Raw genomic sequence first — 14,983 nt, 5'->3', positions numbered from 1 at the left:
AAACAAGTTTAGATTGAATGGTAATTTATAATCAGTCACAAGAACGTCGAATCTGAATCACTTGAAAAAAACACGGGGGTGCTTAACTTTTTTCCAGGTGTATATAATGATAAGTAATACAGTTACCAAATAAAGTTATAGAAACAGTAAATTTATGCTTATTTAACACTATAGTAGTCAGAGAATTGGTGGTGAGAGCTGCCAGCCAGTTGCCTTCCCTTTGATTAATTGTATATTTGTGACATTAATCGATTACTGCAGTAATTTAAAAAAGCACTGATTGGGAACATTAACTTTGTTTAATCAATTATTTGCTTCTTGTAAGTAATTAATTGGCCCAGCTCTAATAGCTGATATTTGTTGATACATCCATCTTTATGTATCCCTATATTCATCTGTAATTAATATTTTGTTCTTTAAAAAAAGAACTGAAATCCTTATTGTTAGTATTTTTGTCTTCACAATTGAATTCCATTATAGTTTTGATTATCCTACCCCCACGTACAAAATGTTAATTTGCCTGTACAAAAGGTGTAAAATCACATTTTAGAATCCTACTTGTTATGTGTACACTTGTTTAACTAAATTATGATTTGTACATGCATCTTACTAAAACACATAAATAAAAGAAAATTTTTTAGTTATCCTTCAAAAGTTTAGCAACTGTACTGTGTACTTTTTTTTGTTTTTTAAAGTTTTGTGTTCTCATGTCATTTCATTGGCAGGAATAGTCCAGTCTCTTCTACCCATTCATCACCACAATATGAAATAACACAACAACGAATATCATTGAAGCCTCTTCCTGTCCTTTCGGCTCCTGATGGTGCCATGGAGCCATTAAAGTCATCTTCAAAATCTCATTCTAAATCAAAGAAGTCTTCCAGATCCCATAGAAAGTCCAGGTCTAGATCACCTTCAAAGAGTAAACACAAGAAAATGAGAAATAGATCTCGATCCCATTCTAGGGGAAGGTCACACTCAAAAAGAAAAAGACCAAAAACCCCACCACTTGCGTACTCCCAAGTTCGCAGGTAAGAATATTTATGTACTTAAAAATAAATAAAAATATTAGCTATCTTTTATATATTTCAAGAATTCTTGATGTCACTTCTTGTAAAAGTTATTTAATATTGAGGTGCAGAACTATTTGCTTATACTGAATTACAAATACCGTATCATGGTCAGCCGAGTGCAGCAGTTTCAAAGTGAGCTCTCATCAGTTGCCCTAAATTGATTATGTTATACAGATGATCTGTGTAGACTTTTGATGTGGTAAAAGGTCTTGGTATGGATCTTATTTGTTTCCTGTCTTAACCCTATTTCTATTTTCTAAAGCCTATTGGTTAATTACTTCCAGCCTATTGAGTCAATCTCAAACACACTTGGCAGGTTGACGCTTTAGACAATGTTGAGTATTCTAAATGGAATCAAGGTCAAAGTATGAAAGTTGCTTTTCTCATGGTCAGTGAGATGTAGGGTGTTTAAGGATAGGATCGTTTCAAAATCTTAACAGGCTGCATGACATGTCATTTCTGGATTGTCTCTGTCTTTGTGTGTACTTTGACTTTATTTTTTCTTTTCAATATTATTTATTTGTTGCTATGTCAACAAGAAGTTGCATAAATGACTCAAACATATGCTCTTATATTTGTGGTAAATTTGTTATAAAGAAACAAAGGCAAAACATTAAAGAATTCGTCAAAAAAATTTTTGTGTCGAGGAGTTGAAACAACAGACTAAAGGTAAGAAAAAGTCTTTCCCTTTTGAAATTCCAGTAGTCTGGCTTGAGTCTAGAAACCACGGAAATGACTGCTATTTTTGCTAATGTAACATGCAAGGGTACAACACTCGAAATAAAAGGAAATTTCTTATCCATACTTTCAATCTGCTATAAGACCTGTTGCTCATAGATATGATGTACCTGTACCTATTCTACTAGAGACTCTTGATATAGTTTCATCTGATTCTGAATCTTATGTCAATAGAAATGATGATAGGGATTGTTTTCAACCTGAAATGTCTGGTGAGCTTAATGATTTGGTGAGAGATTTGAGCCTTCCAAAAGATTTTTCAGAGATTTTGGGGTCCAGACTTTAGGCAAAGAACTTACTTTCTCCAGGGACATCATTATACTGGTATAGAAATTGTGAGAAAGAGTTTATAACATACTTTTCGCAAGAAGATTCACTGGTTTATTGCAACAATATTGCTGAATGAATACCAATGTTAGGAACTGCAGTCTATGAACCAAGTGAGTGGCGATTGTTCATTGATTCTTTCAAAAGCAGTCTAAAAGATGTTCTCCTTCACAATGGTAACATATATGCATCTGTTCCTATTGCTCATTTGGTTCACTTGAAGGAAACGTACGAAAATCTTGAACTTTTTCTTAATAAGGTCAAATACAAAGAACATGGTTGGATACTTTGTGGAGACTTAAAAGGCATTTGTATGTTGTTGGGTCAATAATCCAGTTATACAAAGTTTCCATGTTTTATGTGTGAATGGGACAGCAGAGCATGAAATCAGGATCAAAAACATTGAACGTGAAAGTTTGGTTGACACAAAGAAAGTCCTATTACCTCTAATTCACATAAAACTGAGCTTGAAGAAGCAGTTGTAAAGGCCTTAAACAAAGATGGTGACTGTTTCAAGTATGTATATGGGCAATTCCCGGCTCGTTCAGAAGCAAAACTTAAAGGGATTTTTGTTAGGCCTCAGATTATGAAAATGACTTTGGATGAACAGTTCAAAAAGACAATGAGGAAAGTTGAAAAAGAAGCATGGATTGCCTTTAAAGATGTTATTGACAAATTTTTTGGAACTAACAAGGACTCAAATTATGAAAATATTGTCAATAACATGCTCGATAAATTCAAAGAGTTGGGTTATAATATGATCTTGAAAGTTTGTTTCTTACACTCACATATTGACTATTTCCCTGAAAACCTCGGTTATGTCAATGAGGAACAAGGGGAAAGGTTTCATCAAGACATCACAGAAATGAAGAGGCAGTATCAGGGAAGGTGGAACATCAGCATGATGGCTGATTACTGCTGGTCATTGAAATGAGATGCTCCAGATGCAATACATAAAAGAAAGACCACAACAAGTAGTTTTGAGACAAAAAGACATAGATTTCACCAAAAAAAATCAGGATGAATATTCGTTTGACATCAGTGTTCTTCCCTTTTCTTTGTATTTTCGTTAACAAATGTAATAATAAAAAATGTTCATTGTGGGAAATAAAATAATAATTTGATCTAAGTAAGAGTTTTTTTTTCTTACCAATTTTAAAAAAATCATTACATGATAGAAAAAAAAAGAATATTATTTTCGAAATCTGCATAGCTGAGTTATGGAAAATCTGTTATTAAAACCAAAACAACTTTTATGAAGCTTAACTTTGCAGGCCTGTGTAATATACAACTAATCTCCTCCTAGCCCTAATATAAAAATATTACCATCATTAGTAAAAAACAAAACTTAAGTAATTGATTAATATAAAAAATTACAAAATATAGTGCAATAACAAAATAGTCATCCAGTGACCTTTATGATCCCAAAGGTATCCACAGATGGCATGAATTTTTTTTTTGTTCATTGTGGAAAATGTAGCAAGATTAAAACTTAAGTCATATACATGAAAAATTTTTTCAATAAATAGTCCAAATTCACCTATTATATCCACAGTACTATTTTGTTTTGTCTCATCATGCTCACATATATTTCTTGAACTTTTACTTCAGTATTCCAACCTCTCTTGAACTTTATAGCTTAAATATTTTGGTATTTCATTAAGTGTTGTGTGAAAACGTTTCTCTGTTAACAACTAGTTTGAATACTAAAAACTGTGTATTTGGCATTACAGTAAATGATGAGTAAATTCTGTTACGAGTATTTTTCTTCATTAGTAGATTTTATCCCCCCCCCCCAGAAATAATACTGTAACAAGTCAGCATATGCATATAGTATCATAAGTTACATTAAATTATTTTATAGCATTGTCAAACATGCTAAAATGTATTTTTATAATCATTTTACTTGTATATACAGAAATCTTTTCAAGTACACAATGGCACTCTCTCCAAGCAAAATGTAAATGTCCACCACTTTGTATCCATTGGTGTTGGAAAATTCCTTTTTTTCTGTAACTGATACTAACTTACGTTTATTGATTATTGCCAGTCCTCCTTTCTAAATTTCTTAGTTATTACATCAGAAGTTTTTCTTTGACCATGTGCCTTCAAAAAAACCAAATATATAATTTTTATTTCACATGCTATGTTAAGGTAATAAATGAACATTATTGGTTCACTTGCTGTTTATTTTATTTTATTTTACTTTGGTAGTTGCTTTTCACATTGAAAAACCTGCTGTTGGTAATTTTAAATGTATGGAGTCTTATGGTGGCCTTTGTCTGGCATGATCTAAAGACTGGCTGAAGCTGTTTTTGAAACATCTGTAAAGCACCTTCTGAAAGGAGTTACCTTTATAAATAAAATGTAGTAACATAAATACTGTATGTGTATTTATGTATGCAAGATATTTGGTTGCAAAATTTTTTTCAATAAAGTGGGCAAGCATGTTACATTGTTAGGCCTGTAATTGTATTTATTAAAAATGTGTTTTTCAAATGAAGTAGCTAAAAGAACAGAAAACTGTGCAAAGATAAAAACTGGTTTAAATGCTGAAAACGAACTTCTCATTATGGGAAATTGTTTTTTAAATGAATAGATTAGTAATAAAAACAAAAGAAATACCAGTGACTTTTGTAATTTGTAGAGCAAGTGTATGTGAAACTCAGCTTTCAAGTTGGTGGGTACATAGCCATGTCATGTAGTGGTTGTAATTTCATTATAAATCATAAATGTATCAAGTGTTTGAGGGGTTTGTTTCACATGTGGTTACATGAAGAGAGGGGAACATACTATCACTTGGTTAAAGAGGGATAAGCACACACCTGAGATATCAATAAGAAATATATTAGGATCATATTGAATAACAAATCTAACTCCAAAGTTGTTGTTTTTCTCACAGCAATAAAAAAGTTTAACATATTTTATTCATTAATTCTTTAAAGTGATTTACTTTACATGGTTAAAATGTTTTATTTACTTATTTGTTGCATCACCCTAGGTCTCCTTCTCCAAAGGAAAAACGTAGTTCTTGGTCACGATCTGTATCAGACAGAAGTAGACGAAAATAATGTGTTTGTATTCTTGGTGAGCTGTTAAATGTATTGTAATGTAAATAAACTATTTTATTAGCTTTTTTCTTTTTCAAAGGTGAATTTTTTTTTCTCTATAACATATTCACATCATTTTTAAAAAAAGGAAGTTCTGATTTAAGGAGCAGTTTTCAACATTTTTTCAAATGTCAGGAAAATCAATTTCAAATAATTATTAAATTGACTGCAGTTCTATTGTGTTTTAGTATCAAAAGATGAGTAATTATTTAAGGTATGAATCATGTATTTATAAAAACTAATTTTTTAACCTTTCATATGTTCAGTCAACATTTACACGAGGAATTTTTCTAACAGGATTAAAACAGTTTCAGTTGTAGAGATTTAGTAATTTTTAAAAGGGTAAGATGCACTGTGATGATGGCTATCAAATACTTGAATGTGAAGTTGCTTGTATCAACCATATACATCATTCTTTATATATTTACCAGCTGTTTTTTGTGTAGCACTATGTTCTTTGGCCATGCTGATCAAAATGATCCAGAGTTAGATCAATCATTTAATTTTTTTCATTCTACATGGCATAATGAAATATATTGGTCTTGATATGTGATTACAACTCTTGACATTACCAACAATTTAAAACTTCCTGTGATTACATTTTATAGCTTTTTAACAAGTCACTGAGATTTTTTTGCTGCCTAAAACTTTCATAATTTTTGTTTAATATTTTAAAATAAAATTTTGGTAACCTATTTATGCAAATAACAATAGAAACCATTTTTTAACCCTGAAATGTGCAGTTAAATGTAGCCAAGATGTACAGCTTTAAAAAATTTTAAAATCTCATTGAGGTAATATATAGCACACATATGTCCAATAATTTTTTAAAAATAAATAATGACTTCAGAATAACTATCATTATACAGTTGTGTGACTTGCATACATTTATTTTAGAATCTTGTAATAGAAATATTATCCACTTCAATATATTTAATGGTGCGAGGCGAAAAATTATACATTTAACTATCATGTCCCTATTAATCTTAAATTTTACTTTTGGAAATGTGCTGTCAGTAATAGAAAGGTTAAACTTATTGCAAATTGGCTAAATATACTATTTGTGGTACTGTAGGTTAATGTCTCTCAGGTGTCCTGTAGCCCATAGGAATTATTCAATAATTTTGATCTCCTTTCAGTATAACATGTTTACAAATTGTTGATAGTAAACCTTATTTAATTTAATTTCTCCCATTAAACGTACAAAGAATGGACCTTGGCACCAATCATCTGTATTGTTTTCTTCTTTACTTATAAAACAAAAGCTCTGTCATGCAGGGTTCATACACTTTTATTTCTAAAACAAATTTGCAGCTATAGAGATCACTAAGCTGGAACACAGACTGACTGATTCAATCAATGTACCAGCTTGTTGAGAGGTTACGACTTACAAAATGACTTCATGTTGACAGACAAGTATTGCATAATTACCTAGACACCTTTTGATTATAAATATAATGGATTATCTAAAATTAGCACACTACACAACTGTAATTTTACAAAAATATTTGGCTATTACTATTGTTATTTATGAATGCCTGATCATAGGTGAATAATAATTTTATGTAATGGTTATTTTTTGCATGATGCATATTACTGGGCTATAAATATACTTTCGTGATATCACAAGAGTTAGCGAGACTGGCTGCGGATCTTTCCAACTGATTAGTGATTTTGTTTATAGACAGTGCTTCTTGTTGCAACTCCCGCGATTGTAGTAAATTTTAAGCCTTTCATACAAGAAGAAATTTCTTAATTATTGATAATAATCAAAATCAAATTATTAATTAAACATCTGTCAGATGATGGGATTTATTTATTAAATTGAAAACTATGGCTTTGAACTGTACACAATGAATGCAATATTGTAAACTGGGTGTCAGAAATAATAGTCACATGAGAATATACATATTCTTACAAACGTATGATTATGAATTCACATTTTTCTTCTAACAAACTAATATTTAACTCTAAAGTATGCTTTATGTTTTGACATTAATCAAAAATGACCTAAAATATTAACATCTAACACTGGAACAATTTAGTTTTACCTTAAAACACAACAGTCAATATAAGTATTTTTCTTTGCATTGTTCGTAGTAAATCATACATTTCTGTTTACTTGAAACATAAGATAATTCCAAACACAAAATACAACCATACCACTTTCTGGAAAAACCCAAGAGATAAATTTTTGTAACATATTTCTTAACAACATTTGCTTTGCAGAGGAAATTTTAATTATCATTGAGGTTATCTAAAAATAGTATTATTGTACAAAAATTTGGATATATATTTGCTCAGAATAATTTCCTTAAAAAGCCAGTGAAAATTTTCAAAAATATTTTGTATACTTTAAAGAATTTTAATATCCCATTGGTGAATTAAAAATATGATATAACTGAAAACAGACCATATGTACAGAAGCTTTTTTCCACTTGAAACACTGAAGAATTTAAGGGACCAAATAAGATGTACATGCATAACAGCATAAAATAACATGATGGTAGGGAAGTATCTGAAACTAATTATAATAAAAAAGTGATGGTAGAAAGTCACCAGTATTTTTCTATCAACTTTTCTTCTCTTGTTATGAGCTTCTGTTGACTCTGGTTAACAAATTTTTGGCAAGCATCCTCAGTTACTTGAGGACACTCTCTCATATCCAGATAAGAAAGACTAGAACATTGTCTAAGAGCCTCTAAACTAGTGTTGGAAATGTTTGCACAAGAGGAGACATCAAGAACTGTTAATCGGTTTGACTTGGCTGCACCAAGGACAGCTATTCCCATGTCTGTCACTTTATGGCAGTTGCTCATATCAAGACAGGACAGCAGAGAAAGATGATGTGCCAAAAGCCTTACCGATACATCAGATATATCTGCTCCAGCTAATCGTACTTCCTGCAACTTGTGAAGACGGGTTTTTGATTCAACACAGCCTGGGCGGGAATCGGGAGGATTGGAAAGTAACTCCCGAATGAAGGTATCAGTTAGTCCTTCAACCCAACTGATGTCCAAGGAAGACAATAAAGGGCAATAACAAGTACACAAAGATGACACAGCTGCTGTAGAGCAACCATTCAGAACTAAAGCTTTTAGTTGTGGTAACCTTGCTATCAGCCAGGAGAGCTGGCGTTGAGATATGTTGGTCCAGCTCAGGTTAAGAGAGATGGGTTGTCTTCGAACAATACCCATCAAAATAGTGGCGGTTATTTTCTTGCGGCTAAAGTCCATGTATGTCCAAAGCCTAGGATCCACAGTCCAACGGTTCCAAGTTTTACAAACTAGCTGACAAGTAAACAAATCACTTGCAGACAAGTAGTGAAACACTGGCAGCATCACATCTTTTTTTAGTGCTAAGCTGTTGAAACCAACCTTTAATGTCTTTTTGATTTCAATAAGATTCTCTACAAATGGTCCTGGCCTCACTACATATTTAGATTTTGAGAGGTTGGGCTTGTCTCTTAAAGTCATGGTAATTCGTGGTGCATGACGTGGTATGTTTTTTTCTGCTTCATCATTATTGTGGAGACCAGATGTAGCTTTAAGCCTCTTAGGAGCAAAATTACTGTCTACTTTTTCAACCTTCACTTCACACTTAGTGAATTCCCTTGGGTTCCATGTTGAATCTTGTTTACTACCACTGACATTGATATTATCTGAGGGACGAGGTTTCAACTTCATAACTGTATGCCGTCTCATCTCAGAATTTTTCTTCAGCCCTTTCAGACTCCTCACTAGACGCTCTCTAGCTGTTTCACCATGCTTTCTAGCTCCTGACGCAGAGTAAAGTGATTGAGGACAGAACTCTGTGGTGGGTTGTTTAGAGGACTGAAAAGAAGTTTTCATAGCAGATTTACTACCAGCTGACTTGTGGCTGCTCTTAATGTTAAGAGTATATTTAGTACAGGATCTGACATGGGCTTGTGTGGCTTGCTTCTTCAGTTCTTCACATCTGTGTTTGTACTGCTCTGAAAACATGCTCTTACGCTTGGGAGGTGAAGGATGAATAATTTCTTCCTGCAAGTTAGGAAAGTAAGGAGTGGTTACTGGGATCTAGTCTTTAAATTTATGGGATTTTATTCAGTTGAAAAGTTTATAACAGGTTTAAAATGAAATCAAAATAATTCAAGTTTTGAATTTGTGGTAAAATACTAAGTTGCAGAATAAGAATATAAAAATAGCCGATTTGTGTACATGCACAAGATAAAGATGTAGAATCATGCAATGTACCAGTATTTGCAAATTCACTTGAAGTAAAAAGAAATAACTTAAATAATGAACTAAACCAAAAATTGAGTGATCCTTTAAGGTCATGCAAGATCTAAACAAAAAAAACAGCAGATTAGTGGCAACTATTACTGCACCAGTTGCACGTTAGACAGGCTTAAAGTAAAGAGATCATGTGCAATCTTTAAGTATCATAAGCAAGCAGTCTGAAGCACTTCATAGCAGACAGAAGAACAGTTAGCCATTAGAAATCCTTTTAATAAAACTTGTATTATACATTCATCTGTAGAACAAAAGCTCATTACCACAAAAAGCCTTTCTTTTCATAATAATGAACTGGTTGTTCCAATACTCAGTCATATGAGAGAAAGAAATAAGAAATGAAAATTACAAACATGCATAACAGAGAAATATTTTACTATGTTATATGTACTTGAAAACATGGAACTTTCAGATAAAATTACACTTTATTAAACACACACTCACAGTCTTTAAAGTGAAATGCAGTAAAAAAACAATCATGCAAATTCACTTAGATACCAAGCTTTAATAAAAACAAGGTCATTTAGCATTTTCACTAATTCTTTAGATCAGGTTCTAGTCACAAGAATAGAAACAGATGTTTTAATTGAGGAGAGCATACTTTTTCAAAACAAGCATTGCTACCACAGTTCATTTTCTTATTTTTATATCTGTTTCTCTCATGTACAGAAACAAGGTATTTTACAGGTTAGCCTATTTTTTATTACATATAAATTCTGTAGTTCTAAAGTGATGCAGGCAGGCACCGAATGGCCAGTTAATGTGAATTAAAAGAAAAAATGGATGAATAAGTTTTGTTTTGAAGGCTGTAATCTTGTCATTCAGTTAGCTACATAACAAGGGATAAAGTTTTATTGGCCAGACATTTTACTTTTAGTGTCATTCTGATAAAATGTCAAATTATTTTACACTTTCACCTTTAATACACAAGTATGGAAATGTGAACTATTTGAAAATCAAGATCTGTGGCATCCAGTATTTACAGATTTATTAGAAGGTATTCAATTACATAAGAAAAGGTACTCACAAAGCAGTAGTAAACTTTCTAGAACTTATTTGAGTCATAGTGAGTTTTACTCAACCACTTTATAAATGTTCAAATTTGTATTACATTTTGGAAGCATGCCACATACCATGTTTTTATATGATTATATGAACTGAAGATTAGTATCAGAAAGTAGTGAATATAACTAAGACACAAAAACATTTTTTTTTTTTATAAGACTTTACATTAAGCAAATTGAGTATTTTTTATATAACAAACTTATCACAGTATTTGTATCACAGTACAGTGCTACCATCTGGGCTATAAATATTAACTACTTTTAATGGCTACAAATATCCCTAGCACTAGTGGACATTTATATATATATCAACACACGGTGGGGAAAGAAAATGAAACACTACAGTGAGTACTAAAGGTGTGGTTAGGATGGCTTGTTTGACTAAGACTCTCAACACCCATTTACTCTTAGGTCAGGCAGGGTTAAACATTTCACAATGAAATATGCTGTTTTAAACTTCAAGATGTGAAACCAGACTGTAGCAATAGTCCTCCAATAGTAAACAAATAAGTACCCTGTAAAGTGCCAGTATTAGTAAAAACTTCTCTTTTTTTTTTTTTTTACAAAGATGTAGAAATATATCCATAATTAACACTCAAAAATTAAAACACTGTTGTTGAAGTAGTTAATGCTATGTTGCAATATAAAAAGAAAACTACAGGTCCCCAGTTATGAGCATCAATGAAAGGAAAACATCACCCTACATTCTGAACTGTTTGGAACCAAACAATAATTTCTTGAAGAGAGCAAAATGGAAAAAAGGGTCAATGCTTAACAATTCTATGAAGTTTTGAAATATCATTCATACACTGAAACTGTTGTTATTAGTTGCTTTTCTTAAAGAAAGAGGTGCTCTACAGTTAGGAAGTGGGTTGCACTGCTCCCATTTCAATCCTAAAGCTTCACTGGTAGTAATGTTAGAAGACGCCTGGTACGTGTACGCTTACTCACCCCATCTTTATCTGTGGAAATGAACAAGGATTTTTTGGAAGGTATTACTTCTGGTTTCTTTACAATATTTACTTTTTGAATGGAAGAACTGTCTCCTTCTTCTTTATCCTGGTTATTTGTACATTCTAGCTTTGCCTTAGAGAGAAACAAAATTATATATATATATATATATGACACACAATAAACATATGTCGGAAATGCATTTTAGGTATATTACCTGGCACAAACCTTCTACACTCCAACATTAACCTTTCATTTATTTAGTGGTTACACATGTGGAAAATTTTGTTCCTAACAAAATAAACATTTTATCAAATTAAAGCACAACCGGTAAGCTTATTAACTATCTCCTAAAGACTTGACATACTCTGCATCAAGGTTGAATGATTTCTCTCCCCCCCCCCAAAAAAAAACAACTTAATACTAATGAAAGACCCAAAAAATGTGGAGGGTTACATGTAACAGTCTAAACTTACCTCTACATAGGTAATTTTATTTTGGAAAAAATTACTTTTCATGCAATTTCTTAAGAAGTGTGTCCTAAAAACTCCCAATGGGCTTCTACTTCTACAACCCTTAACTAATTTGCTCACTTTCATATAAAAGTAATTTTTTCTTAACGAGCTTAAAAGCACATAATACATCTAAACCTGCATAACCACTTGCTTCAGATATAACAAACTTACGTTTTGTTCACAGAGTTGAAAATAGAAAACATTCATTAACAACTACCAATTATAATATCTGAATTATACCTTTTTTTTTGCAGGATTTACATCCGTAGATCCTGAAGCATGTTTCACGGTGTTACCTATACTTTGGAAAGTGCTACTGTTTGTCTCTAGGTTTCCACAGTCTGTATGATTATTGAACACTTCTCCTGGAGATGCAATTTTGGCAGGTCTTGGAGTATCTGGAGGTTTCTGACGACCACTTTTCATGTGTCTTGGCTAAAAAAAAATCAAAGCCAGATTGATGAAATGTGGGTAACTAGTTCCCCCCTTTAAATTTTGTTAAAATAAACAGTTATAGATACTACATATTCAAATATAATAACCCAGAAAATTTCACATTATTACTAGTCAATCTGTTTTCTTCTACATGTAAAAGGGTATGTTTTTTATAAGAAGCACTACAAATCATAGGGACAGTTGTAGGAATTATTGTAAGATTCTCATTTTTTAAAACATGACCAATATGTTCAATAGCTTGAAGAATTAAGGGGTGATATATAGATGCACTGAATGAGCAAATGGTGATAGTTCTGCATTTGTTACAAGGACAGAAATTAATTTTAGTTTTGGAAGCAACTTGAGTAAATAGAACTTTAAAATACAGTCCATATATGACACCATTTTGAATATTAATGTAAAATACCTTAGCTTTTTCTTCTTCGAATAAATATTGCACAGACAAATATAAAAGCTTTAAATAATAGCATATTTTTATAAAAATCTCATAATAACTGAATATTTAACTTGTTTAAATAGAACAAAATAAAATTTCAATCCACACCAAGGCAGAGCCCTGACAGTTCTGTTAAAATAAATTAGACTTTCTAAATTGTATATATATATTTTTTCTTTATAATTTGTCTTTGGACAGAACCAAAGCCATTTTTGAATCTTGCCACATTTTATTTTTAACACATATTATACAGAATCTTCCATGTTTGGTGTTTTAAACCATTTCAAATTACAACTAAAAAATTCTACATAATTCATTAGTCAATATTTGTAACTTTAGTTTAACTACTAGTATTATTATAATCATGCAAACACATGTGCAGGCATGTATTTTTTACCTTCACTTGTTCAGGTTTCCCATCTCTACAACACTTTGGACATTCCCAACTGTTAGGAAGATCATCGTTGAATGATCCTTCTTGAGGTAGTTCTGGATACCGTTCATACAGACAGGTTGGATGTACTACTTCCCAACACTGTGAGCATTCCATGAGACTTGCTGAATCTGTATCTTGTGAATTATTCACCTTTTCCAAACCATCTTTGCCACAAATTATACAGCATGCTGTATGAGGTAGTACAGGCTGTTTAAAGACAAAAATTGTTTTCAATATTTGTTATTCAAGGATAAACTGGATTTTGATTTCTTTTTAGAACTTAGAGTTTGGTAATATTCAATTTTCCATTGAACAGAATTGTCAAAACCAAGGAAAAGTCTTAAAAAAATGAGTGGAATGTAAAAGTATTAATATTTCTAATAGTAAAAACATCCCAAACACATTTAAGTTTTTTTTGTTGAAGCTCAGGATTTAAGATTTTGAGTAAATACTAACTCTGATACATAATTCAGGCTTATTCATTTTATATGACATACAATGTAAAAATACAGGGATCCCTCGATTAATGCATTTTTGTTTAGTGTGATTAAATTTTTTTTTATAACCAATATTCGATTAGTGCATGCATAATACTCGATTAGTGTGGTAACACACATTTCATTTTAACCATAGTAATTGAAAAGTAAGTTTTAGGCACCGAAATTAAAAAATTTTTTAAAAATTAAAAATAGAAAATGGGTAACTATTTTACTTGTCAAGTTATTACTAGTGTCCACCCTGGGGTATTTTAGCGATTTTTTTCACCCCTTGCCCTGGGGTAAAATACTTGAAATATCCCGGGGCAAATCTTTACTATTTTACTGAACAAATATCTTTTTCATAACAATAATTCATAAAAACCATCGTCCTCATCAAAATCATTGTTCTCATGATGATCGGCGTTGTTTATAGGAAACGCACCATAGATTTGAAATACAAGTCAGTGAAAAAGGGTAAAAAACCTTTGAAAATGAAAGAGAAACATTTTAAGAGAAGAAAGATCTGAAGAAATCGTTGGCTGCGAGTTTAATCGCTTTTTTTTTTTTCTTTTAATCGCTCTAATTCACATAGATTTGAGCTCACTAAAGAATTTTTTATTTTAATGCTTTAAACTTAATAAAAATGACGTCTTATAGAGGTATTTTGAAAGTGACGTATGAGTATTCGATTAGACTTAAATTCTGTAACGTGTTTTTTTATACTGTGAGATTTTCCAGATCTGTTTACTTTTATGACAAGCTTGAACAAAAAAGTGATAAAACTTTGTCAGCTTTGTTATCTGTTCAATATTTTTTTAAATCCGATTTATAAATCAATAAAAATCTTAATCAAGCATCTTTTATTTCAAATATTTTTACCCCGGGTTAAATTTGTTTTTCACAGGGAACCCATTCCCCGGGGTAAAAAATTATTGCCTCGGGGTGGACACTAGTTATTACATCATCTAAGTAATTAGTTGTCTGCTATTAACCAAACTACTCAATCCATTTGTACATCTTTGAAATAATGTTTTGACAATTTTTTTTTTTACTTTAGACATTTTAAGGTACTACATTTTCCTAAACATGAGCAAAAGACTTAGTGAAGTTGTAAGGAAAACTCA

At 31.6% G+C, this 14,983-nt stretch overlaps 2 protein-coding genes across 12 annotated transcripts in view; one reads left to right on the top strand and one right to left on the bottom strand.

Annotated features, from left to right (window-relative positions):
* The window catches only part of LOC106461342 (splicing factor, suppressor of white-apricot homolog), a 48,609-nt gene extending 43,328 nt beyond the window's left edge, over positions 1 to 5,281 (top strand). For all 4 annotated transcript variants that reach the window (XM_013921159.2, XM_022388222.1, XM_022388223.1 and 1 more), the window contains exons 12-13: positions 726 to 1,031; positions 5,140 to 5,281. In XM_013921159.2, coding sequence (XP_013776613.1) covers positions 726 to 1,031; positions 5,140 to 5,209 — 376 coding nt within the window. In that variant the 3' untranslated portion in view covers positions 5,210 to 5,281. The remainder of the gene's footprint in view (positions 1 to 725; positions 1,032 to 5,139) is intronic.
* A 1,240-nt stretch (positions 5,282 to 6,521) lies between these two features.
* The window catches only part of LOC106461338 (lysine-specific demethylase 2A-like), a 41,037-nt gene continuing 32,575 nt past the window's right edge, over positions 6,522 to 14,983 (bottom strand). For 7 of the 8 annotated variants that reach the window (XM_022388219.1, XM_022388214.1, XM_013921156.2 and 4 more), the window contains 4 exons: positions 13,342 to 13,587; positions 12,293 to 12,487; positions 11,538 to 11,672; positions 6,522 to 9,270 (listed from right to left, as the gene is read on the bottom strand). In XM_022388219.1, the coding sequence (XP_022243927.1) occupies positions 7,804 to 9,270; positions 11,538 to 11,672; positions 12,293 to 12,487; positions 13,342 to 13,587 (2,043 nt within the window). In that variant the 3' untranslated portion in view covers positions 6,522 to 7,803. The remainder of the gene's footprint in view (positions 9,271 to 11,537; positions 11,673 to 12,292; positions 12,488 to 13,341; positions 13,588 to 14,983) is intronic. The other variant, XM_022388216.1, reaches the window with a different exon arrangement.

This window comes from Limulus polyphemus, unplaced genomic scaffold (genome assembly GCF_000517525.1).
Source record: "Limulus polyphemus unplaced genomic scaffold, Limulus_polyphemus-2.1.2 Scaffold937, whole genome shotgun sequence".
Lineage (NCBI taxonomy): Eukaryota > Metazoa > Arthropoda > Merostomata > Xiphosura > Limulidae > Limulus > Limulus polyphemus.
The sequence above is the reverse complement of the archived record's forward strand: the minus strand, read 5'-3'. Positions and strand labels throughout refer to the sequence as shown.